Genomic DNA, 27,844 nt, shown 5'->3' with positions numbered 1-27,844 from the left:
GTGATGAACAGACCTGCCTGCAGTCCAGACCTTTCACCAGGTGACAACATTTGGAGCATCATTAAAAAAGAATATCTAACACTGTTGAGCAACTGGAAGCTATAATATTTGCATGTAAAACAAGCCATCAAATTAGAAAAAAGCGGTAAAATATGACAACACGCATCCGCTTTCCAGTGTAGGTTTCTACACAGTGAAAAGTCTCTAACCGTAGGGGAAGTGTTTTTTAGTTGTAGTACTTGATCCCTGACTTTCTGTTTTTTAAGTGATTTATTCTGGATTATGATGAAACTGTTGCAACACTCAGTGAATAATGTTTTTTGTTTTTCTCGAGTCAGTCCGATGTACAATAATGGTTTCAGTGTACATCTGATATTTTTACCCTTCACAAGAATAATTTCTGGTGTATTTATAGTGTCAGTTTTCATAAGAAACATATTTTTGACCCGTGCTGACATCTAGTGTTCAAACAGGACATGATTTTTCTGCCTGAGGATACAGTAACGTCACTGCCATGAAGTTTGATGATGCTGGTGGTCCATCATTTTCAGGGTTAAATCATTTTTTTCAATTCAAGGTTCATCTCATCCTGGTGCTAATGAGGAAAAACATCTTCCTAAAGTTTACCTGCATTTAGGGTTTAAGACTTTGCACAGGTGCATTTTAAACAGCCCAGCAGCAGTGTTGCAGGTACAGTAACACTGCAGTTAATCAGACAGCAGACCAGACACTCTAACAGAGATTCAGCAGTTGCTATGCAGAATCAGTATGATGGGCTTATGGTTACCTTTTCATAGATATCAGCACATTATGGAGTAAAAGGAAATAACAGGGCAAATGAACTGGTTCTTATGTGGTGCTTTTCTGCTCAAGCACTCACACACTTTGTGCAACATGTCCCATTCACAAACATTCATGCAAACACTTTCTTTTACATTTAGGTGCTTTTCTGTCTTACATCCACACACATTCACACTCCTGAATGCATCAGGAGCAACTCGGGCTCCGTATCTTGCCCAATGATACTTTGGCATGCAGACTAGAGCAGCCAGGGATCGAACCTCGAACTAGCTCTACTTCCTGAGCCACAGCTACCCCAAAAATGTGGTTGCAAAGGAGGTATAATGAGGCAGCCAAAGAAGGAAAACTGGGAAAAGCTATGGAAGGGAGAAACGAGAGGATGATGGTTTTACAGGAAAAGAAAAGAAAATAGAAGAAGAAACAGGAGAGGATGACAGAAAGGACTGGGATACATCACGACTCAAATTCACGACACAGTGGTTAAAACAATTAATCGTTCATAGCAGGAAAACACCAAACAGGTAATTGCAATGGGAGTATTGTTGAAATGATGAAACCAGGGAACATGTTATATGTCAGAAATATGAAGGTGAGAGAAGGTAGCTGATCCAAAACCAAAAACTCAGTGTAATCAAAGTTAAAACAGATCTTATCGATTTACTGCAATGGAAATTCAGAAATCAAAGTTATCAGGTCATATTTAGTTATAAAAACTGGTTTGAAGTTATTTATTTATTTAGTTTTGTTTTTTGAGCGACATTGTGGCCTCCAGTCCCTACCAGTTGGTGGCGCTAATGCACCAAAGTTAACAAGAGGAAGAAGAGGAAGAAGAAGCCCTGGGTGGGTGGGTGCGTGGTCGGTGTGTGTGTGCGAGCACGAGCGGAAACGGCGTTTGTTGTTCTTCCCTCTGTTTCCGAGACGTTCAGGGTCTAAACGGGTTCAACAGCCGCGTCTGCATGTCGCTGCCAATTCCCGCAATAACCCGTCTTCTACCGCCCCCGAATGAAGGTAATGTCAGGTCTCACTTTGTTTCTGTGCTGCTGCCACCTTCTCCGTGCTCTCCCGGGTTTAATTTAGCACTTAAATCCGCTCGTATTCGTGCCAAGTGCTCTCCCCCGCAGTCCGCCTCGGTGGCTGCCCGGGCGGCTCGCGCCTCACAGCCGCTAGCCAAACAAATCCAGCGGCGTGCTCGGAGAGCGCTGCAGGTTTAGCCGTGTTTGGGCTTAGTGTTGGAGCTGTTTGAGTATGCGGAGCTGTGGAATATCTTGGCGTGTGCACAGCCAGAGGGCGTGTTTACCTCGCTGTCAGGTGTGACAGCTGGAGGGAACTCCTCCTGAACGGGCCCGACCGTGTCACTTCTGACATTATGGCTATGTTTGGATACTCAGCTGTTGGAGCAGTTGCAATCGCTGTATTAAAAAAAATGAAATAAAATAAATAAGAACTCCTCACTCCCTGAAAGGTGTTTTTTGACATACTGTTTTGGTTGTGTGCGATAACATCTGGAGCCTAAACTATTGAAATCCCCTCCAGCTTGTGATAGAGTGACGGCTCTCTGCTGGAGCTGCAGATTCGTGCCTGTCTCCATGTGCTTGTGATATGAATCGATGCCAGCAAGCTTTATATCTGTCACTGCTCACTTGTGACCTGGTATTAGTGTGTAAACAGGTTATGTAAGTCCTTCTCCAAACTTATTCCCCTCTGCCAACCCTCACGGCAGCTGCTGCATAATAGCCCTGCGCCTTCGCCTTTTCGGCTTTGCATACTTTTCATGTTGACATACACGCTGCTCAAAAGTTATCAAGTGTTGTGCATGCATAGCTTTGCTGACTGCAGCGGAGTTTAAATAACATGCACGCTCCTGCTTCAAGCAGCGGTCAGCCAAGGTTATTAAAGCAAACTGAAACTAAACTAAGTGTGCAAAAACATTTTAGTTAACCGACACAAAAACAGAAACTGGATGAAAGTAGAATAAAACAGGGTTTATCTACACTTTTGTTTCATTTAGGCAGGGTTTTGCATTGTAATGTGGTCATATAAAATCAGCCAAAGGTCCCATCTGACCCCCTCAGAATCAGCTGCTTTTAATTGCATAGTATATAAAATGTTACCTTCACAATTTGAACATCTTACCAAGTGACAGCCCCTGGAAATTCAGGGGTGGATGGAAATTTGGCTTTATTTACTCACCAGAACTTACTAAGTGCAGGAGATACCCCGCAGGCAGATTTATTTTACACCTTTTACACCTGTCAGAGTGTCACAGTCTAAAGCCAAATTTTGTGTTATTACAACATATTTGCTTCTATAAATTTGAACATCGGGTTATGTGTTATGTCATAGTTTAATTCTGCAGTGCATAATTAAACTATGCATCACCGTAGTGATGCATAACTGCATCAGTTTCGTGTCAGTGACATAGAGGAACAGAAAAAAGGCACCCTGGATATTTGAACTTTGAAGTTTTCTGCTAATTCATTGGAGAAAACCTAAAAAAAAAGTGCGTTTTGTTTCAACTCTGAAGGGTTATGCCACCATGTGGGACGGGAGGCTATACTGGAAAATTATTTTGGCACAGAAGTAACCGCGGTTAGGGAAGCACCTGGTTTAGAAAATGTAAAAAGGAGACCTGTCTTATGCTTTAACCAGCCACTTATGGTAATATTTGTTTCTCCTCGCGTGAACTAAAACTGCCAGAGTCTGTAGGGAAGGGAGTTTATTGTTTGTGAGCACAGAAGCCAGATAAAGAATTTAACTCTGCAAGCAGTTTCTGTAGTGTTGTTGTGTCCGAGAAGAACCTGCAGGAGTTATTGTTTAATTCAGTGCGAGTATTTAACTGAACTTTGAGCCATTTTAATCAAACTTTGAGATGATTCCAAAACGGAAATCTCTGTGAATCATTTTTTTTTTTTTAAGCCAAGTGGTCCATGGATACATGTGATGACATATATTAAAAACATGGGTATTTCGTAGCTTTGAAATTTAAAGAAATAAAATCTGGCATGTAAGTAAAATGAGCCAGAAACATTTGTAGGCTTCAGCTTTTAAAATGTGATGCCTTTTCCTCACGTGTATGATACTAAACTGTGGTTTGGACTGTTGTTCAAACTAAACAAGAGCCAAATGTAACATAATGGACATTTTTCTCTTTTTGTTTCTGGGATCAAGAGAAAATAAAGGGCAAAATTTCAGCCTTTATTTGTTGGAGACAGCAGGAGACCAGTGATTCAATAAATGCCTTCACAGACCTCCTTCTTTAAACTTGCCTTAAGTACTGTGTTGTGTTTTCTCTTGATTGGCATCTTGATTTGAGGCTGCAAGGTAAACCCTGGAGTAAATGTCTGATTGTTGCTCTAAATAACCGACTGCTGTCGTCCTGTTTGGTCAAAAGGGTGGAAAGCGCTTTCAGTCAGCTGCTAAAAGATCAGAAATTTGATGCTTTTATCACAAAAATGTCTCCAGCTGAGTTTAAAACCTACTGGGAGAGTTACTTCAGAGTATCAGCTCTTTGTGTCGCTGCCAGTTCTCCTCCAGGTGCACCCTCTGGTTTTGTGGTTTGGCATCGTGTTGGTCCAGACACTGTGGTATGCTACGGGTGGGAAATCATCTCTAGCAGCGACGTGCCGGTAAAAGCTTTCTGAGGCTGCTGATGGTAAACGGTTGACTGCTGCGGGTGGGGTGAATGAGAGGGAAAATATTTTGCAGAGTATTTAAGAAAAAGGTTTTAATAAACGTATAAACTGCTGTATGTGAGAAGAAGTGTGGATCTGTTTGTTTCCAGAGAACGCAGTTCCATTGCAAACAGGCGACGTTTTCCTTTAAAAGTTTTTAATCATTTGGTTTTTTAAAATATATTATTTTATCTGTTAGTCTTTCTCTATATATAGATATATCGTATAGAGTTTCTTTTATTAATGCGTACTTTTGAACTTTTGACCATAGTGGTGATGACAGCAGAGCTGACTGGTACAAGCATGTGTTTATATCACAGTGGTAGTTTCTTTTTTATTTATTATGGTGGTATCATCATCATATTTTTGCAAAATGGGCATTAATTTAAATTTACATTGGTTCATTTTGTGAGGTGCAGATATCTAATATAAAATAACTTAAATCTAAATGTTAATTTTTTTTACATTGATGTATTATTTTTTAATTACTTTATTTAAAAATACAGTTCTTATAATTGCTAAATATTATACTAATACGATATTTTGCAATTGTATAGAAGTAGAATTATTGTTAATCTTATAATTGTTTTCTTTATTTTAATTATTATCATGTTTTTATTTATCCATTTAAAACATTTTAATACCATTAAATATATTTATTAATGTAAATGCAGTTCTAATGTTTTGATTATAAATATATTCTGAGTTTTTTTTTTTTATATCTTTTTTTTTTTTAATAATCATTATTAGTGGCAATTTTATCATCGTGTTATTGTAACTGGAGGTGGTTTTTCTTGAGTCCTTTTTAGTATTTATAAAATAATTTCTTTGAATTTGTTTTCTAAAATCAAATAATATTATTATTGTTATTCGTCGGTAGCGTTGTCCTGCTCTTTGTAGTGCAGAACGTTAAAGCACATCTCTGCCGTGTTCTTGCTGTGTCTTTCAGATTAACAGGTATGCCAAAGGAAAAATATGATCCTCCAGATCCCCGCAGATGTTACACCATCATGCCAGCCGACGAGGCGGCAAGTGGGAAGAAGTCTCACTGGTCCGAGCTCGAGATATCTGGTCAGTCTCACTCACTCCCTCTGGGCCCGCTTCCATTAAAAATAAAATGAGGCCTTGAAGCTCAGATCTAAAACTATTCCTAAAGGAAGGAAGCATTGAAAATGTTGGAAACATTTTAAATCTCAGCTCATGACAGAGCCAAAATACTGTGTTTTAATCCGCGAGAGTTAACTTTTCTCATCTCATCCACATTGTGCTTTTGTTCTTATGTTCGACTTGATGTCTGTGTTTGGATGCAGGGCGGGTGAGGAGCCTGAGCAGCTCATTGTGGACACTCACCCACCTCACGGCGCTGCACATCAATGACAATAACCTGACCCGCATCCCGCCAGACATCGCCAAGCTGCCCAACCTGGTCTACCTGAACCTGTCGTCCAATAAACTCCGCAGTCTGCCCGCCGAACTGGGCAACATGGTCTCTCTCAGGTAGGCTGTCTGCTGGTATTTCTAACTTCACTTAAGGAGACGTGCGTATTTAGCCTTGAAAACGAAGAATTCTTCAGAGTCACTGAAGGGATGGCACGTAGAGCCATCTCAAAGCAATGAAGAGAAGCGATCATGATAAACACAATGTTTAAAAACACAGGGAACATTATGAAGAGAGGGAGTGATAAAAGCATCTCGCAAACAAAAACAAAGCTGTCAAGCAGAGACTGAAGATGTGACAACAAAAGAATGTGTGGTGGACGACGCTTTGATGCCAGTAGAAATACATCAATGATGAGGAATCACCAAACTGTTAGAAAAAACACTGTTTTTGTCTCGTTTCTTGCAGGGAATTGCTTTTAAACAATAATCTTTTACGAGTTCTGCCTTACGAACTTGGAAGGCTTTTCCAGTTACAAACCCTCGGGCTAAAAGGTGAGTTTTGTTTTTCATTATTACGATTTTGGAGCAACAAAAATGAATGTCTGAAGCCCTTTTTCCATTAGTCCCTACTCAGATCGGCTCCAAATACCTCTAGACGGTACCACTTAGCCTGTATTCGATTTCCATTCAATTCGAGTACCACCTAATGTTTGTGGGGTCGTTATAGCAACGCAGCCAAACATCCCGTGACATCATTTGCATGCGACACGAGCGCTACAACAAAAGCGAGCGTCAAGACTCTGACTTTTTGGGGGTTTTTTGTAGCCATGTTGCTCGTTGCTGGGTTTCAATAATGTCTGTTTTGGTTTTCACGATGGAGACGCTCTCATGAGTCGTAGAGTGACGCCACTGACTACCCAATCGGTGGCATGCGATCTCTTGACGTCGCATTTTGGATTACCTGGGATCTCTTGGAACCCCAGTTGAGTAGGTGCTAAAAGGTACCAGGTACCATCACCTAATGAAAAACCGCGTCGTGCGACCTGACTCACCCGAGTAGGTACTAATGGAAAAGCGATATAAGAGTACTGAATCACTGCTGCTTACCAAAAAAACCTGAGAATTTCTCCCGTAATGGTAGCTGTTGAATAGAGTGCGCAGACAGTTTTTTTTCCTTCGTATAAACGTTTTTGGCTTCTCTCAAAGAGTTTCAATGAGAGCTAAAAGTGTTGTTCATTTACTCAAGCACATTTAATGGTCACAAATAGCCATCAAACGCATAGACTCCAATAAGCTGACACAGATTAATTGCTTTTACTGTGTATTTATATATTTAGTCCCTCCCCCCAAAGGCCAATTGTAAGGTAGGAAGAAAGAACAAAACAAAAAGCAAAAAAAACAAACCCAAAACTGATTCATTTGATCGAAGACCACTTCAGCAACAACAACTCACGACAGGTATGGCAGGGAGTTCAGCACTTAACCAACTACAAACCTTGCAATACCACGTTGACTGAGGGTAACGCGGCGCTTGCGGAGGAGCTGAACCACGTCTTTGCACATTTTGAGGTGAAGGGACCAGAGGCGGCAGCAGCAAAAGCATCGGACAGCAGCAGCAGCCCAAGCCTCATGGTGCAGGAATATGAGGTGAGGCGCACACGGAGGGCAGTGAACCCCAGGAAGGCCGCCGGATCAGATGGGGTAACCGCAAGGGTCCTAAAAGAGTGTGCAGACCAGCTGGCTGGGGTCTTCACCAAGATCTTCAACACTTCACTGTCCCAGTCCTGCATCCCGCCGTGCCTAAAGTCGGCCACAATTGTCCCACTGCCAAAGCGTACTAACATTAGCAGCCTCAACGACTACCGACCAGTTGCTCTAACACCTGTTATAATGAAGTGCTTCGAGAAACTGGTCCGACGTCACATCATGTCCTGCTTGCCACCCACACTCGACCCGCTCCAGTTCGCATACAGAGCTAATAGATCAACTGAAGATGCCATTGCTACAACGCTCCACACCACCATCTCTCACCTGGAAGTGCAGGGCCGTTACACCAGACTGCTCTTTGTTGACTTTAGCTCTGCTTTCAATACGATACTCCCGGACAGACTAATAGTTAAACTGCTGGAAATCGGACTTCCTTCTACCACCTGCCGCTGGATCAGAGACTTCATCTCAGGGGGAGATGAGACGGCATACAGAGCTGAAGTTCAGAGGCTGTCAGATTGGTGTGTAGATAACAACCTGGACCTCAATACCACCAAGACACAAGAACTGGTAGTTGACTTCAGAAGGAGGAAGTCTGAGCTGCAGCCTGTCAGCATCAACGGGGAGTGTGTGGAAAGGGTCTCCAGTTTCAAGTTTCTGGGTGTGCACATAGACACAGACCTCCAATGGAGCTCTAACACCTCTGCGGTCTTAAAGAAGGCCCAACAGCGTCTCCACTTTCTGAGAATCCTCAGAAAAATAGACCTGAAGAAGGAGCTGCTGACAGTCTTCTACCGCTGCTCCATTGAAAGTGTGCTGACATATTGCATCGGTGTGTGGTTCTCCAGCTGCACCACAGCACACAGAAAGGCACTCCAGAGGGTCATCAATATGGCCCAAAAAATCATTGGACATCCTCTTCCCTCCCTGAAGGACCTGTACAGCACTCGCTGTCTCAAGAGGGCACGCAGCATCCTACGGGACTGCACACACCCAGGACACCGGGTGTTTAAGCTGCTGCCGTCTGGCAGGAGGTTCAGGCTGCTGAGGTCCCGAACAAATAGACTCAAGGACAGCTTTTACAACAGGGCAACAGCCCTGATCAATGCAAATAGCTGACCTGACTGGCTACCGCCCTGGACTTTTTTGGGGGGGAGGTAACAACGATAAAAACAGTAACAATAATAATATTTATATTTATAACAAGATGCAATAATAACAGTGTGCAATTCAAATACACTTATTCTTCTTTTTTATTACTAAGTTAATATACTGTGTTGCGTTGTCATGTGTCGTGTCGTGTTGTGTTATATGTAGTGCCGACGTAGGACAGTTTTCCAATTTCATTGTACTACTGTACTATGTATGACTGTGCAATGACAATAACGAGTTATCTTATCTTATCGTATTTGCAGGAAATCCTTTGTCCCAAGACATCCTCAATTTGTACCAGGAGCCAGATGGAACCAGAAAGCTTTTGAACTACATGCTCGACAATCTAGCAGGTAAACGGCTCTGCAACGCATGACCTCACCCCTCATCTGTTTATCAGAACTCATGCATATTTTATCAAACAGTTTTTTGTAGACCTCAGCGCTGCAGGTATATCATAGCAGGTAAACCACTGTGTCTGTCACGCACAAATGAGCGCTAATCCCGGCCTGTTTTTCCAGTGCACCCAGAGCAGCTCCCCCAAAGACCTTGGATCACTCTGAAAGAGCGAGACCAAATGATCCCCACCGGTAAGTTTCCTTCATATAGTAACGTGGCACTGGGAGTGAGTCGTTTATGAGCTGATGGCTTCTTATGCTCTTTAGGTTATCCGTAAAGCCCAGCATTACCCAGCATGCCGTGTTATAGTACTATTATGTACGTCTGAAAATCTGGATAAGCCACTGTGGGTATTTTCTATAATCACTCTTATGGCTGCAGTAAAAATTGATATCATGCATAAAATAAAAACTTGCAAACTGTCCAGCAGCATTTTTATAGCATTAAATAGCACCTTTACAGCCTGGGATGAAAAACAGATGTACCTGGAGAAGATTTCTTTTTTTTAATAACTTCCCCATTTGGATTCTGGTAAGGCTTAACGTTAGCTTTATGGCTGTGTTGATTGACAGAAAAAGCTTCAACTGAAACTGGCTCATAAATTTGAAACTGAGATAAACATTCAGATTTCTTAAAGTTAGCATTAGCAAAGTCCATTGATGATCCGTTCTGAGCTATTTGTAGAGCTGTTTCTTATATTTTGTAAACTTTGTAATATGTTGTGTTATTTAATTTAGTTCAGTCTGTTACTGTTATTGTCTTGGAGCAACTGTAACCACATGATTTCCTTAGGGATTAATAAAGTATTCTGACTCTGAGTTTGGGGAATAATTATTCAGGCTGTTCGTGGTAAACTACATTCATAACTGTCAGATGTGTCGTGTGTCTTTTCTCAGATGATTCAGTAATTTAGCAAACTTTACTTCTGTCTCCCTGTAGCTGTGTTCACGGTTATGTGCTACAACGTGCTGTGCGACAAGTATGCCACGCGACAGCTGTATGGTTACTGTCCATCCTGGGCCTTAAACTGGGAGTACAGGAAGAAGGGAATCATGGAGGAAATCACCAGCTGTGATGCTGACATCATCAGCCTACAGGTAAAGCTAGACCACCTTGTAAGATACTTTAAATCTTCCTCACTAACTGTTTTGCGGCATATTACTAGTATTTGTGGTGGAGCCATAGTGTACCTTACACAAAGAGATTTTTTAATAATTTGGATATCTTTCCACTCAGGTGGTTATCTGGTTACATCAGTATTGGGGTTGTCTATGTGTATATCCAGACACAGTGCTGTGGATTGAGGTGAACTAGGCTACATCTTCCCAGCACCTCTTAGCCTCATGCACTAGGGCAGGGATCGGACTGCTCTCCAGTGCACAAGGCATTGGACCCATTTTTGCAGTTAAAGAAATGCTTTCGAAATCTGAACAAAAACAATAAAGATGAACTAAAACGAGCCTGCTTTTGTCTGGCTGTGTTTTTTCTAACATTTTTAATTGGCGCCATTGCCTTCTGTAGCCATCTGTCCGTCCCCTGAGGTGATTCCCCCACAATCGTGTCAACAAAGGTTGTTATTATTCTTCGGACTATTCTCCGCTCTAATCATTAGACTGTGTGCAGAGCTGCTGTAAACTGCTTGGATCAATCCACAGTATCCAGCGTTCACCTGTCAGCACAACCGAGCCATTGTGTATTGAAGATAAAGAGGTAGATGTTACTGATTAATCCTGCCCATACAAAGCTGGCTTTATTTTCCACTGAGTGGAAACTTCCCTGAGAAGTGCTGTATATTACCAACTAGTCCATCTGTGTAACAGCTAACCTGCAGGACATGCAGAAGAGAAACAAAACACTATTTATCATCAGACCCTGACAAAGCTGCATATTAATAAAATGATACAGTGACTGTGCCACATGCATACCGATAATTTCTAGATTTTGGCAGCCGTTTCAATCTTGTATGGATCTGAGAGACGTGAGGAACAGGATGGAGCTAAAACTCATGCACTGCACACAGAGCTCTGAGCCATCCACCTGCACCATTTAATCATTATGATGCACTCCCCTTTCATTCATCAAACATGGCAAATTTTGCCTTCTTAAATCATGTTTCTGTGATTTAATTATCCTTTCAAAGTTTTTTCCTCCGACAAAGCCACAGCAAAAATACCAGCGTTCATCTCTTTAGTAAATCATGACGGCTTTGACTGCTCGTTTTGACTTCACTGGCGTTTTTGAGTGAAGTACACTTACAGTCATGAGTGAAAATCAAGGAATCAGAATGTTCATCCTTAGTTTTTAACCCCACAACCGTGAAAAGTTGATGGGGTGTCGTCATCACCGGGCAGGTTGCGTGGACACCCCAAAGTTGTGAATGTGATAATTCAGAGCTTGTATCTACTCGGAGACTGAGGGGCCACACTGGTAGCCACAAGTAATTGTATTTACTTAGATCTTAAAAGCACTGATGTGTATCTTTAAATAGTACAAGAACCCTGGTTATGACTTTGAGCCCTTCCTTATCCAGTTTACAAGGTTTCCTCAGCGGTGTTCACTTCACCTGTCAGTGTTTAATGTTGTGTGCGTTCCCTGTATATCTCATCTGCTCCTTTACGTGACTTTTCTTACCTTGTGTGTTTTTGCAGGAGGTGGAGACGGAGCAGTACTACATGTTGTTTCTGGAAACACTAAAGGAGCGCGGCTATGACGGCTACTTCTGTCCAAAATCTCGTGCCAAACTGGTTTCAGAACAGGAGAGGAAACATGTGGACGGCTGTGCCGTGTTCTTCAAGACTGAGAAGTGGGTTTAAGAGCTTTATTTTATACACGTTACTAGGGATGGGTATCGTTTAGGTTTTATCCGATACCAGTACCAAACCGGTACTTTTGAAACGGTGCTGGTGCTTAAACGGTGCTCGAACCGGTGCTTAAAGAATGAAGAACACAAAATTGGTCCAAAAACCTCTCATGTTCAGCTGTTTTTTGTTTTTTTTTTGTAGAAAGATAACAATGTTAGCCTTTTCTGCAGCTATAGAGGATTTATGGCATCACTCTTGGCTGGAAGCAGTGCTTAAACAATGGAAAAAACACAAACTTTGTCCAAAAACCTCTCATGTTTAGCTGTTTTCCACTTTTTCTTTGGTCATTTTAGCCTTTTTGGCCAGGGTGAAGGGAGTATCTGCCATCAAACAAGAAGACAGCCGCATGTAACTACGACCTAGTTCACCTCACATGCATTAATGTAATAACGTGGTTAGCCTACTCAACGTAAATTACACAAGAACAACATTAAGCTACTCGCGAAGAGAAGAACGGCTGCTGCTGCATCATCATCCGTCATCATTTCTGCTACACTGGCAGGGCTAGGGGCCAGGACTCTCCTCTTCGGGTTTGTGGGGGATGTTGCTAACTCCGGGTCCGATAACAGGCACCACACCCGCAGTAGATGTGCTCGGTGTGAGGTCTCGCAGCAAGCTATCAAATACGGCGCGCTACGCATCACCAGGTGTTTCATCAGATTCGAGGAGTTACCTCCTTTGCACAGTATCAGCTTAAAGCACTTGTTGCAGGCTGCTGAGTTTGCCTCTTTTGCTGTGAAGTACAGCCAGACTTTTGATCGCTTCCTCTTGGAGTTTTTAATCTGTAGCTCTGCTCTAAAAGAACGTACGTACCTGGACCCGCCTACTATCCTCGGAAACGTAAAATGATTGGCTAGAATCTAAAGTGTATCACAGCTCAGGAAAAAATAAAGCACCGAAATGTGCGCTGCTTTTCGGTCTGGTTACTACCGTTTATGTCAGGATACCGGTACCCATCCCTACACGTTATAAAACATGCCTTTATGTTGGCCGTGATGATTTGAAACTGTGTGAACACATTTGATGAAAAGTTTTTCTACATAAAGAAAAAAATTTCCTCTTATTAAAATCTGAGCTCAAGTTGTTTTTTGGGGTTTTGTTTTTTCCAGTTTCAGCTATAAAATGTATTTTATTATTATAATTATATTATTACTATAAATATGTCATTTTTGGGTAATCTTTGCCATAGATGGAGCTCAGCTCGCTGTGTTTTATGATGTATGATTTTTCATGTGATCTATTTAGAAATGGTCACAAACAACAGGGAGACTGCATCACAGACTCATCGCAGCCTGTTTGCATTTACTTTCCTTTGTAGTCGCCCAGCCTGGTTCTCTCTGAGCCAGGAAAAATGAAGGACGAGGAGCAGATTTAAAGGAGGAAAAACTTTTCATATGGAACTAGTGCATTTTCAAAGCCCTCATGGACATTTCTGCTGCTTGTTTGATTCTCTCACAGGTTCACTTTGATCCAGAAACACACTGTGGAGTTCAATCAGGTAGCCATGGCTAACTCTGAGGGTTCAGAGGTCATGCTGAACAGAGTGATGACCAAAGACAACATCGGGGTGGCCGTGCTGCTCGAGGTCAATAAGGACATGTTCTCCGGGGGTAAGAAAGGACTTTCATTTTGTAATTTAGCAGTTTAGGTAATTCCAAGTTGTTTTCTCCTGACCCAAAAATGCCTTCAGCTCTGTTATATTATCAAATTATCTATGACAACATAACCATGCATGTGAAACTGACTCGCCTGCCTCTGTAACTTGGAAATTTAGAAGGTTATAAAACCAGCGTTATTACTTACATGTGATATATGCACACAGCTCAGTAGTTACAGAGCAAGATTTTTTTTTTTAAAAATCTGATGGTTTTCAGCTTGAAAATTGTGATCTACAATTATTTTTGCCCAAAATATTAAACAGTAAAACTGCAGTAATGTATTTTCCCACAAGGTGTCACAATTGGGTTTTAATCAGAGGCTTCAGGGTGCTTTACAAAGAGAGTTAAGAAGTTACAACGAAGGCTGGAAATGGAAAGAGAGAAAGAAAAGATGTAATGTTTAAAAGACAAGTAAACCGAACAGAATATACGCTGTTAAAAAATTAATTAAGGTACACTCGATTATCACAGTGTAACACAAAGCGAGCCTCCACGCCACTCTCATGGAGTCTGTTCCTGACAGTTTGTCAGAAACTTGCCCGCTGGAGGTCACCGTGTAGGGCGCTGGCAGTGCTCCTCCCGTATCTACCTGCACACAGATACAGGTCCTGCTGTTGGGTCCGGGCCGTCGTACGGAAAATGCGTTTTAGTGTAGTTGTGTCCACGGAGATTGTGTGTTTGAAGGTGTTTTGCCTCACTGTGGCTGATGATGCTCACATAATATCAGTGCTTTAAAGCTTATATGTATTTAATTAGTTAGTTAACTTACTAAGGTTTGCAGCGAGAGACAGGCACAGGCCATTTGCACTCCCAGCGAGCTACAGTAAAACTTCTGTTTGTGGTCGTTCCCTGTCTGGTTTACTGATGCTCACTATATCGCACTCTTCCTTTTTAAATATTTTACTCTGTCAGCGCTTTTAAGTTTCTGAAGTTGCCTCATAGTTCTGTGGTTTACTGCATCTGAAATAAGACCACGATGAGGATTTGTTCAGGGGACTTTTACATCATATTTATTTTATTTTTAGTTTTGTTTTTTTTCATGTGTCAGTGAAAGTGATGTACTATTTTGCTTACATAGCGTCTGTTTTTTTCCCCAGTATAATTTTGTGGAACTATAAATGTCTGTACAGTAAAAGTGTGTAGAATTGTGTAATTCATATATTTTAAAGTCTTATTCTCAAAATAAGTGAAGAAAAAACCACAACTCAGATTTAGAATCATTGTCAGTTGATTTCTTTCCTCATGTACTTTTTATATGCATCTTTCACGGCTTTATTCATAGAACTTTTTGTTCGTAAAAGCATAAATAAAATTCGTTGATCATATGTGAAAACTATATGTGGAAATTAAAAGTTGTTTTTGTGTCGGGCTGTAAAATGCTGATTTCTGCTTTTAAGTTTCTGTTAAGTTGCTGCTTATTCAAGCGGCCACAACAGGAGCTGCAGCTTCTCGGCTTGTCTGCCGTTGTTTCTGGAAGTTGCTGCTTGTGGAAAAAGTTTCCTTTCAGGGCTTCTTTATGAAGACTTTTAGGATGTCACATGATCGAGTACAAATGGTGACAACGTTTTTTTTTTTTTAACTTTAAGGGAATCAAGTATTTTTCATTAAGTTTGTATTGGTCTTTAATTACATTTCAGTGAACTAGGGCTGTTCATATAACGATATATATCGGATGATGATATAAAAACGTCTATCGTTTCATTTTACACTATCGTTTGTTTCGTGGTGTCGCAAAATAAACTGTTTACAGCAATATTTTTTTCATGGTTTTGATGGTCACTGTAGTGGCTATATTAATTTCTTAAAGTTCTCTCTTTCTATTTAATATAACCACACTACAGACGGACAAGCGCCTGTTTTTATGCGTTGTGGTTAGCAAAAACTACAGTAACAGCATCGCGTGTCCGCTTGTTTATGTTCCACATAAACCTTTCACAATAAAGCTCAACATCCTATTGAGACTTTTCAAAATAAACTGAATCACGTGAAAGAGCAGATTATTTACGGATGAGAAGTAAAAAAGAGCCGCCAGCCGGTGCTAAAAAATAAACCTTAGACTCAAACGTTAGAACAGGCTTTTCCCCGCAGCACGCCGTGTAATAAATACTCACAAAGAAAACGGCGCCGTTACAACTTGTGTCTAAAAATGTATCGTTTCATGCATCGGTTAAAACACTCGACCCGAGATTCACAGATTTTACAGAAAATGTTACACTTTTGTGATTTATATCGTTATCGGGCGATAGAATTCTTATATCGGGATATGAGATTTTGGTCATATCGCACAGCCCTACAGTGAACTATAGTTTATATAAATGTATGTGAACCTGTTGGGGAGTGAATTTGAACTTTTAATAGAAGTAAAAGGACGTGAATTAAAAAGAGCATGAGAAGATTGTTTTTTACATTTGATCTTTTTTAATAATGTGTAAATCAAAATTTTAATTAAAGGAATTTTAATTAAAACCCTACTTGAATTTTTTTTTTTTTTTTTTTTTTTTTTTTAAAAGGCATGAAGCCGCCTCAGGAGAGGCAGCTCATCCTGGTAGCCAACGCCCACATGCACTGGGACCCCGAGTACTCGGACGTCAAGTTGATCCAAACCATGATGTTCCTGTCAGAGTTAAAGAGCATTGCTGAGAGGGCCTCGGGCTCTGTGGCAACGGGATCGCCGACCTCTGACCCGTCCTCAATCCCCATCGTCCTGTGCGCTGACCTCAACTCGCTGCCTGACTCCGGTAGGGCTCTGTCACTTATCAGGAACCAGGGTCGTTCCATATAAATCAACCAAACCTGATTAAAGTTCCCACCTGATACATTCTGGACACCTGATAACTTGACACAATTAATACATAACAAAGAAAAATAGATTTAGCTTGATTAAAATGACCTATCCATGTTAAAAAATGTGAACCTTCGTTATTTTATTTTATTATCTAGTTTTTTCTTTGTTTTTACCGGCAATGGGAAAGTGTCTGTATATTCGTTTGTTGCCAGCGTGGTTTCCATCATCAGTTTCCCTTTAAAGCCACGAATGATGTCATGAGTTTCTTTTCCTTAATTAAAGGATTTAATAATTAAATAAAGTTCTGATTAATATCTCGCTAATGTTCCTGCTCTTTGATGCAGGTGTGGTGGAGTATCTGAGCGACGGAGGAGTGGCCGAGAACCACAAGGACTTTAAGGAGCTACGCTACAGCGAATGTCTGACCAACTTCAACTGCAACGGCAAGAACGGAAACTCGGATGGAAGCATCACACACAGCTTCCAGCTCAAGAGCGCCTACGACAGCAATCTGATGCCTTACACCAACTACACATATGACTTCAAGGTAAAACAAAAACACAAATAAACTCGTTTCCATTTGAAGCCGTAACAGTAATTTATATAGTGCCCAAAATGTCAAAAGTCAAGCTGAGCGAGACCCCCAAACGTCCTCTGTGGAAGGAAAAAACCTTCAAGAAGCAGACTCAGAGAGGGCGTAGAGCAGGGTCGGGAATTTCTGGTCCTGCAAATGTGTCTGACTGAAAAGTTAGAGGGGGAGTTGTTTTCACCCACCCGAAACGTTCCCTGTTCCCTGCCCCACGTTTCAGGACGCCAAGATTCATTCTGTGTTTGTGTGATAACTTGGTCAAAGAGTGCAGTGAGTCACATTGGCTCTAATCAGCTTCTGTGAGAGGACACAGATGTCCCGCTGCAGATGTTCTTTCCCCTTTTACTACTGAGTGATCTGACAGCTCACCTTATCCTGGTTTGAGTAAAGCAACTGAGCTTGACGAGTTCACTGTTGTAGGTCTGCGGAAGTTGGTTGGTGGGTCGTGCCCGATTTTTGTGAGTCAGCTTATGTGTTTCTGTAAGTGAAGTGAGACAGAGTGAGCTCACTTAGAGAGAAGCTACCCAACTTATGAAAAAAATGCTTACCAGTTACTTTCTTTTTTAAATGTAAAGGTTTACATTACTGGATCATATTTATCATGAAATGTGAGTCACTCTGCCAGCTAGTCTTGTTTCTGCATGTTAAGCAAGCCAGGGTTAGGTAATGATTGTGTCTTTATTCTTGAGAAAGCCTTTCCAAAGCAGCAATTATTCATGGTGGGGACCTCACGCATCTGAACCAGAGAGACCCCATCGGAGAGGAAGCTGCTACCAAGAAATAGTGGTCATTGCATCAGTTTCTCATTAATCCACATGAGCTTGATTGTCACGCATGATTTCCGGTTAACAGTACAAACTTTAGATGGAAGAAGCAGGAAGAAGCATGAGTGTATCGGTGAGTGTGTGAATGGCAGCTTGTGCTTATACTGTGCAAATAGCTACAGTGCTGTGTCTGACTGCTACTGTTAACTGTTGAAGATCTGGGTCTGGGTATGTTTGCTACTAGTTTAGTGCTAGCATACTGTTTTTAGAGCCGCCGTGTACAGACATTAGTTTTTGTCCTGACTTTATCATCTTGCTCTAGTAATAATAATGCTCATATTTTCACTAACATCCACTATTTTCCTCCTCGCTACACAAAAACTGATGTGTGCAGGAATTAAAAGGCACAAATGAGGTTTTTTTGTTTTTTTGTTTTTTGTTGTTGTTTTTTTTGTCCGCCTGTGCGTCTCACAGATAATTGAAGAATTTGTCTGACATCTGTAACAACAAATTTCTCACGTGTGGGACTAATAAAGCTTATCCTATCTTTGGGGCATGTTATAACAGGCGCTGGTGTGGAGTAATATCACGTTACAAATTGCAGTATAGCCTACGCATCCTGTTGTCACCATCTTAATTTGTATCTGTTTTGAACTTTCAAACTTTCACTGTGCTGTAAGCGTCTTTATCATGTAAAACACGTCGATGGTCTGTGGTTTTGAGGAGACCCTCGCTGCACTCAGATGCTGACAGTTTTTAAGCGTGTCACCTCGCAGCGCGGACTTTCCAAAGGAAGAAATAAAGTAAGAGAGAGGAATAAAATTAGTCTCCATGTACACTGGGACGGATGCTGATGCGCAAAGCTCGTTTTCATCCTTGAGGTGTCACTTGATTTTATCAAAAACCACCGCCATGGCTCATTTTGGTGCTTTGTGACCTTTGCGGTTTCAGGCATTATGAAGCTGTCACACTAATACCATAACCCTGTGAGTCAGGGAACAGATGGCCATGTTTCCCTAAACCTAAACAAGAAATGTTTAGTCCCTAAACTTAACCGAGTGGTTTTTCCCAGCTAATAAACTGGCAAATCATGCCTCCGCTACTCCTCCAGCCTCATAATGAGTACTTTGCATGTTTCCAGAGATGGACCGTTACCCTTCATTGGTCGATCGCTGTAGCCGTCGCATCGACAGGGTGTCGTCAAGACAAAAGGGCTGCATATGAAAACGTGATATTCCTAGTCGTCTCTGCCACGTTAAAATACAGAAAATCACTACCTGCTATATTTATTGTGGATAATGTCGCTGTTTCAGGTGCAGGTTCAGTCGGGTAGATGAACGCGTTACAGCGACAAATTTAACGTCAACGATGAATTCTGTCAAATTGGTTTTTTGTACTGAGGTTTTTTTGTTACTGCCTCCGTTAAATTTGGTGCTGGGAACTCTGTATCACTGAGTGAATTACACAGACTTATAGGTGGGCATTAAGTTCAATCAAGAAAAAAAATACTGTTGCTGTGTGTTTCACTTTTGTATATCTGAGTTTTGCAGTGGGAGCTGTCAGCGGGAACGGAAAACTTTGAACATCGCGGCCTGTGAGCCGTGATTTTTACCCTTCAGCGCGCTCCGCAGCAAAAACTCGTATTCGCTTTATTTCGTGCGAAGCTGCCTCGCGGTTTTGATTTGTCACATCATTTCAGCTTCAGTTTCTAATGAGTCATCGAGCCAGACAGTTCATGATCAAATTCTTTTCTTCTTTTTTTTCTGCTCTCTTTTTCTTGTCTCACAAATGGTTAATTTATTCAGTATTGGGGCGTCAGTTATTTAACAGTTATTTATTACCTTATTTTTTTTAATATATGTATATATATGTATGCTTGCATGCATGCACAGACTTTCCAGTGAGTTCTCTGTTGGGGAATTTAAGCCCAGATTGGTGGGTGTTTTTGACTGTAATCGTCACATGAGCAATGTTTAGTCCCTCCAGCCTCCACACGGGGATGTCTGAGGTTACAAGTGGGGGCGAGACCTAGGCAGCCAGTGACGGGGAGACCCACAGGGAGCTAAAGCTCACAGTGATACCTCTGAGACGAGGCATCTACGGCCAGCCATTAATAAACCTTCCACAGACTCAACTTTTTTTAATGTAGCTCTTCAGACAGTGCAGACGAGCCATTCTCACTAACCCTGCGTCTGTAAGACTCATCTACTTGTTTACAATTTTAGTCTCTGCCCACTGGCGATATCACTGGCTGAATCCCACGGAGTCACTAACAACACTTTCGGTGATTAATGTTTATACTAATAACGAGCTTGACTCATTGCTGCTTCTCTTAGCGTTGATTACTCATCTGAGGAGCTAATGTGTTCATGCAAAAAAAATAGATTCATTAGAAACTAAATTAGAAACTGGAGCTCTACATCAAACAGGGATTTTCTATAAACACTCATAAAAGAAGCAAAAAACAAAACCAGCTCCTTCTCATTGTGAAATAAAATGACACAAAAATGTAATAAACAGATTAAAAACAACACAATATCAATTAACACTTAAGTTTGGACATCTCAGCACAGCATCAACAAGAACATTACTAGTCACGACACTCGCACTCGTCCACTCGTGGAAGTTTGAGCAACAACCTGAATTATTTTATGCAACCTGTTAAGTGGGAGGCTCAGAGGTAAAGATTTGTATCATCGAGGGGAACCTGCCACGTTGCACTCCAGTGCTAAATGATGTTTACTCTGAAAAGCAAAGAAAAACTAGATTAGGCTTTAAGTCATGAAGTGATTGGTTAAACTGCAGGTAATAAGAACAAGTAACCAAAAGTCACCCAAAGGGCCTCTCTGTGATTCAGTGAAAAGGGTGGTGTCATTAAAGAAGAAACACAACAGCCAATCGGTGATGAGGAAAAGAGGACAGGAAGTGATGTGTGGAAAAGTGAGGAAAGGGGTAAATAAAATAGACCAACTGGACCTTTTTAAACATTTTCCGCAGTTGTTAGAAAGAGCTCGGGCTTTCTGTACGAGTCTCGGCAGATTCAAATGTTTTACGGACGAATGACAAACAGCAGATTTTTCTCCTTTCTTTGATTTGTGCGTCATTGTCTCCTCCCCTCGCTGTGGCCACGTGTCTTTTATATACTGATGGTAAAAACGCTCCCTGTGCATTCTCACTGATATTTCCTCCTGCATCCTCCTCTCTCCTCTCCATTCCTGTTGCATTATGCAAGGTGTGCTGAGGTCACAGACAGATGGATGGCACACATTAGAGAAACAAGAAAAGCTTTCTTCCTCGCCTCCTCTGCTTGTAGGAGGCGATCGTGGCTCAAGAGTTGGGAGTTCGCCTTGTAATTGGAAGGTTGCCGGTTCGAGCCCCAGCTTGGACAGTCATTTCACCCGTGCTGGTGGTGGTCAGAGGGACTCGCCTCTGTCAGTGCGCCCCAGGGTGGCTGTGGCTACAGTGTAGCTGCCATCACCAGTGTGTGAATGGGTGGATGACTGGATGTGTAAAGCGCTTTGGGGTCCTTAGGGACTAGTAAAGCGCTATACAGACCATTTGTAACTTTGGTGCGAGACACCAAAACACGAGAAATTGAGGATGTGCTGCCATGGAAATGGGGAAGCAGTGGATCATTAAATTGGTTGGTGTTGTTTTAAGTGACTCCCACACAGAGTTAACATCAGGTGGTGTTTGTGTGTCTGCAGGGTGTGATCGACTACATCTTCTTCTCCAAGACCCACATGAGCGTCCTGGGCATGCTCGGACCGCTCGACAGCCAGTGGCTCATAGACAACAACATCACGGGCTGCCCCCACCCGCACATCCCCTCGGACCACTTCTCCCTGCTGGCCCAGCTGGAGCTGCACCCTCCCCTGCCCCACCCGCTCAACCCCCTCAACGGGCTGCACCTGCCGGTCCACAGGTAGTGCACCCTGAGAATGAGAGAGAGAGCGCCCCGCCTACCCCTTTTTACCTCACCTTTTAAACACTGTCCCACCTCCTCCCTCCAGCTTTATACAGGACCCTGTACAGTTCACGTTAAACTCGGACACCATCTGACCGCCTCTAACCCCAAAAGGAGTGAAGTATTTGCCCCGGGTGTTGCTCCTTTTTATGTTTTTGCACACTGTATATTTTTTTTCTTTTCTCCCCTTGAAAAGGCTTGATACCAAATGTTGGGCTTGGGATGAAGTATTTCCCAACGTCTGTTTTGTTGTTTTGTTTTTGTTTTTTTTGATTAGTTGTAATCATGGCCGCTTAAAGATTCTACAATAACAAACTAATACAAACGACTGTTTAAGGTAAAGCTGCTACACAAACGTAAGCATCATTTCACACAGCTGTGAAATTTTTAGAGTACAGACACGTGATCGTATTAATGCTGCACAGTTTATAGAGCTGAAAGCTGCTTTCACTCCCAGATTAACTGACAGGTATTTAATTGAACGGGGGGGTCAACACTACAAAAAGAAAAACCTCAACCTTTTGAATGTTATAGGAGAATGTAGAAGGATTGTTTCTGTTGGTAATTGTTTTGCAAAAAGGTCCTTATTTGAGTTTCAAAAAACTAATTTGATAATAAGCGGGGAAATGGGTGCAAATTTTTAAGGATAAAATGTGCAAGCTGGGTGTTTTTTAAAAGTAATGCTATTTAGCATGGAGGTATGCGTCATCCTGGATCCATGTTTAGAATTAGGCCCATGTCACTCAGCATTGTATGAATTTCTTTCACTTTACCTCGGTGCGGTACGTCTTTTATAAAAGTGTTTTCTTTTTGCAAAGGCTTTTGTTCTCTGCAGCTCTGAAGTAATAAAACAATCAGTTGTTCGAATATTTTTCTAAGCCTTGCAGGCGGATTTGCTCAGACACTGCCTTTTTCCTGACATCCACAAACAGTCCGCTTCACAGTTTTGAGCTTTTCATGCTGTGATTTTTTTTTTAAACCCCTGATCTGCCTGGCCAAAGAATCCCCCGCAGCAAGTGACATGTCCTCCGTCAGTAATAAGACCTTTATTTATCGGTGCCAGAGAGAAAACGTATATCGTTTAATGTTTTAGTCAATGTTTCCTGACCAAGAGGCTGAATGTATTTACTAAAAATGCTCGCTATGAATTTGGTTCTCGGAGCCGATTAATGCCAGATCCCTGTGGACTCTAAACTTTGTGTATTTGTGTCAGATGATTAGAAGGAATAGCTCTTTATTCTGTAAGTCGTAACTCAGGGCTATGCTATGCATCCAGCAGCACCTTTCACACTAAAGACTCTCAGAGTCATGTCGTACGAGCAAAACCAAACAGGAAGCTACTGTTCTGAAAAAGCACAGGTAATGTATGTGTTTGCATACGGATATGCTGTTGTTCATCGTGTCGTTATAGAAGTCCCAGGTCTTTGTGCATTTTTGATAAAATACTGATGCACTTTTACTCCCAACCTGGGAAAATCACATTTGTCCTAGTTTTAGATGAAACAAATAAAGCATATTTGGTCAGTTTTAATTGAATAAGAATTTAGTTTGCTTTAAGGCCTTTAGAGAGGCTGACGCGATGAATGATAAGGGATCGGACTGGGTGTCAGTACTACATGTTTTCAGTGCCAGTACAAAGAAAATGAGAAATTATTTTTTAAGATGGAGAGGGAGGAACATAAATGTTTTGGAGTTTTTCCTCAAAGAAATCTCACGATTAAACCAGCAGCTGCAAATCCACACACTAAAATCTGCATCCTGTTTATTATGGGAACTTTGCTCTAGTCTCTGCCCTTTTTAACTCGTTGTGTGATTTCTGTCAGCTGTTAAAGTCTTAAAACAGAATATCACTCTTTCAATGTCAATACACTGCTCACAATTCAGCTATGCAAACTGAGACAAGTGGACATGGCTTGTATTAAAGTGGATGTTATGTGTTTCCAGCTCAATCTACCAGAGTAGCTTTGTATGATTACTGTTCAGAATAATCCTTATTTATCTTACACTGGGCCTTAATGCAGCCTCTTAGTTCCTCTTCTGTTTGAAACGACCAGTTTTAGCTCCTCTCTCATTCAGACCTGGGTTCTCAAAGTACGGCATGTGGACCAGTGGGGGGTCGTATTAACAAGGAAAATTAAAGTACATGTAAAGTGTTCATAAAGCAGCACAGAGGAGAGTTTTAACCCTTCTGTTGTATCTGTCATAACAGACACTGTTGGTGCCAAGAAATATCACCTCATTAAATACCATTAAATTTAAAAACCAGGACAAAAATAATAAACCTAACTATCTAAATGTGTCTGTGCAGCCCCATACTCTTCCTGGTTTAAGACCACCCACTCTTTAAGTCAGCTTTCTTCTGATTGGCCGCCCCTCTGAAACTGCAGCTAGGTGGGGACTCTGTGTCTCAGATGACCAAATTAAGGATATCCATCTTTTGGCCTCATACAGACCTAAGAGTAGAAAAAAACTAATCTTAGTGTCACCACTCAGCTGTTTAGCTCCCTTCCACCTTCTCTTCAAGTCAAATTTCTTCTGATTAGTTGCCCCTCAAAACCTGCAGGTGCCAGTATGACCTTATTTGGCACTTCCTCTCTATTTGGCCTCATAAAGAAACGAGAGTTATAAAAACTGTCTGAAGCAGAGCATCAGAGCAGTCTGAAGCACGGGATTTAAGCTCACGTAGCTCATGTACATATGCTGACTTCATTATTTGAAACCTTGGACATACTTACTATGTACATTGTGTCCTATTATCTTATTTTTTCCCTCATTTCTACACTGGAACAGGAAAAGTTTAAAAGATTGGGAACCACTGGTCTGAACACAGAAAAGTTAAGCTTAGTTAAATCAGAAACCATCTGATTTCAAAGAATGAATTCAAAACATCTGATATTAAAAACCAGCTTTTTCTACACATTTTAACTGGTGCAGCAGGATGGTTGACACTCAGTCCTATCTGTGCAGGCAGATGTGCCTCTTAGTGATAAACATATCTGGCACATTTCGCACTGTAGTGTGTAGTAAACCTGGATTAGTTGAACCAGTCAAAGCTTTTCCTGTGTTTGAAAGCCATAATTCTGGGATACGTGGCGTCGGCACAGCAAGGCGTGTGACCGTGTAGCTGCAGCTTTAAATCGCAGGTTCTTCACTTTTACTGGCCTTCTGTTGCACATGATTTAACGCTAAGGAGTTCACCTCTGGGTTCGGTGGATTCGATCCCGGTGAGCATTTAGAGGCCTATACTTCACTCCTGAACTAACCTCACAGGGTTTTTATTTCCTGGTTTTTGTACCACAGCTGTACATAAATGAATCTGTCTTTGATGACGGCATGTCTTTCACATCTGTGAGGGGAATGTACCATTCTCCTGATAAAGGGGCGTAAAATTTTCTCACAATTCAAACGTGTACTTGGTGTTGTAATTTTCTTCTAAAGATCTCGTGTGAATACCACCTCCACATTTGTCTCTGATGCTCTTGTAGAGACCGGACGTGTCTCTGTTTCCAGCTCTTGTTTTTGAACTACGGGCATTTTCTGTCTCCAACATGCAGTCTTTCAATTAGTACTTTGTACTACTCAGTATTACCAACATTTTTTTTTTTTTTTTTTTTTTGAGAAAAACCATAAATATTCTAGGTTTAAAAGCAGCTCGTCTATATGGGTTTTATTTCTCCAGTGTCATCTCAAAGCCTCACTTGCTGCTTTTGTTTTCCTGTCATTTCTGCTTTCACACACATTAAACACCAGTTACGTTCTCATTTATTCCACAACAATACCAAACTGTCATCACCTGAAAGCAGTTCACTTGTTAATTTTGTCTCTGTAGATGCACCTCATACACTTTTTCTACAAACAATGTGCCTAGTTTGTACAGTTTCTCCAACAGCAACACTGCCCATGAGACCAAGACCCTCAGAGATTAACCCAGCACCATCGCCCAGCCAACACCCTTCGATCCATCCTTCCATCCCTCCAAGCCAACTTTTCATGTGGTGAGATTGTGGGAGGAATTCAGGACTTTCTTTCTCTTCAGTTTCTGTTACGTTATGTAAAACGGTCACTCTCACTTGTTTGTGGTTTCCTTGCTAGGACAAAGATCATCACAAGCATCACGTGGAGTTTCTGAACGTAGAAATCCTGATGTTTGATGTCTGGCTGTAGTTGATTTTTAATTTTTGTTCCACTGTTAATTCAAACTGTCTCGGCTACTGCCCATTAGTCTTTGGTGGTGAATACGATGCCTGGTGATAGTAACTGGGGGAAAGACGCAGACGTTTTAATTTCATTGTCATGTTTGTACTCTGAATTTTATGGCTGTAGGCCAGCTCGCTGCAGAATCTCTACACAGAATTTAAGAAATACAACTAATGAAAAATGGCATTATGGACGAGTATGTTCATTATATCGATTAAAGGGGACCTATTATGCTTAGTCCTAATCCAGTCCACTCTGGAGCATCTTCAGGTGGATTGCAGTTCAAGGTAATCTTTATTTACATCATGTTTAGCCTTGATGCAGCAACTCAGGTATTTTAGCTCCCTTTAAGCCCATTTTCTACTGATTGGGTGCCCCTCATCAGCTGCAAGTGGGCGGGGCTTCTGTGCCTGAGATGACCATATTAGGTATATTCACTTTCTCTGCCATCATATAGACCCAAGAATAGGAAAACAGGATGTTTGCATCAGTCTGAAGCCTGAACTTGTATTGTACACACTCTGACCTCATTATTACAGACTTTGGCCATGTTGAGCATGAACATTGGATCAGTACAGAGATGGCAGACAGACAGGAAAAAGCAGAATCGGTCTCCTTTAATTCACTGTGGAAAATTAATTAAAGAATTAATTAAGAAAGTCAGAAGCTCAACAGATTTTCAAAGCTGAAGAGCAACTTTCATTTTTCAAATCCGAATTTTAGAAAATTAAAATAAATGACAAAAGCCAGAAATGCAATTCTGTTATTTCTGCAAAATGAATTAAAGTATTTTTAAAGTTTCTGCCTTTCATTGTTGTTTTAGTAATGTGAGGTAAGAGCATAAAAACTGGGCGTGCGTCTTCAGGCCACCAGCTGTCACCAACAGCTGTCTAGCTCTCGAGAGAGTTTTTAAAGTTAATGTTAATGAAGTTAATGAAGGTGGTATGCAGTTCTTCACCACACTGGTTTCCAGTCCAACAAGCGTCCACCGCAGGCAGGAGGAAGCACCCAGTCAGCTTCCCCTGATTGGAAAACGTTCAGCTGTGGTGAACAGCTCTTACCAAAACCAAAGTTTGCCCCATTTTTGGCATTTAAATGTTAAAAAAAAAAGAGGAAAAGAATAATGTGGGTGACGACGTCATTTCTGTTTAGTTCCTCTGACAAAAAAAGAGAGAAATGCAGATCTCTCCTTTGTAGAATTCCTGTTGGCTTCTAAAATTTAAATTTCAAATCAAGGAAATGCACGAATTTGATTCTGGTAGAAAACTTCACAAGACACAGGATTCCAAGACACGTAAAAAGTGATTTAATCTGAGAAAATTTAGAGATTACATGTTCATCTAACATACACAAATATCCTGTGAAAGTGCTCTCAAACGGGAACTCATTTTCTCGCAATGTTAATTTATATAGATTTATGTAAATCCTGTTTACGTTAGAGCGAAATCTTTAGGGTTTATCACAGCTTATCACATTTGTCATGGGTCCCCAACTGTTAAAAAAGTGAGATAATTAATCATTGGACTACAATTAAAAACGACATAAGGATTTATTGGAGAAAACTAAGGGAACAAAAACATGTTGAATGTGATTTTTTTTTTTGTCTATTTAAATTATTTTCTGAGATAATCCGTAATTCCATATAAATAAATAATGAATCCAATGTGTCAACAAAAATGAAATAAGTATTTTAAACCTGCTTCATCCAGTGTTCAGACTGTGGGAAATGAAATGGCCTCTGAAGCTACGCGATTCCCAAAAACAGTCGTATAGAAAAACCTGAAGCTGTGATATTTACATGAATAAAGTGAGGACTTCTGCAAAGGCTCCATCTGTATTTTATATGTGAGCATCACCTGTCAGTTACAAACAAATCTTCAGAGACACTCCCCCAACAACTCACACCTTCAGTA

General features: G+C 41.2%; 1 protein-coding gene across 1 annotated transcript; it reads left to right on the top strand.

Moving 5' to 3' along the window:
• The first annotated feature begins 1,660 nt into the window (after positions 1–1,660).
• On the top strand, positions 1,661–27,844 carry cnot6l (CCR4-NOT transcription complex, subunit 6-like). Its single transcript, XM_085367552.1, has 12 exons — positions 1,661–1,809; positions 5,422–5,543; positions 5,783–5,969; positions 6,319–6,404; positions 8,975–9,064; positions 9,233–9,301; positions 10,050–10,207; positions 11,759–11,913; positions 13,430–13,581; positions 16,140–16,367; positions 16,759–16,961; positions 21,475–27,844. The coding sequence occupies exons 2-12, from the start codon at positions 5,432–5,434 to the stop codon at positions 21,694–21,696; spliced, it is 1,662 nt and encodes a 553-aa protein (XP_085223678.1). The 5' UTR covers positions 1,661–1,809; positions 5,422–5,431; the 3' UTR covers positions 21,697–27,844.

The sequence above is a fragment of the Diplotaxodon limnothrissa genome, linkage group LG12 (assembly GCF_057381915.1).
Source record: "Diplotaxodon limnothrissa isolate DT_005_m linkage group LG12, D_limnothrissa_male_GT1.1, whole genome shotgun sequence".
NCBI lineage: Eukaryota > Metazoa > Chordata > Actinopteri > Cichliformes > Cichlidae > Diplotaxodon > Diplotaxodon limnothrissa.
This window is presented reverse-complemented; position numbering and strand designations above follow the sequence as displayed.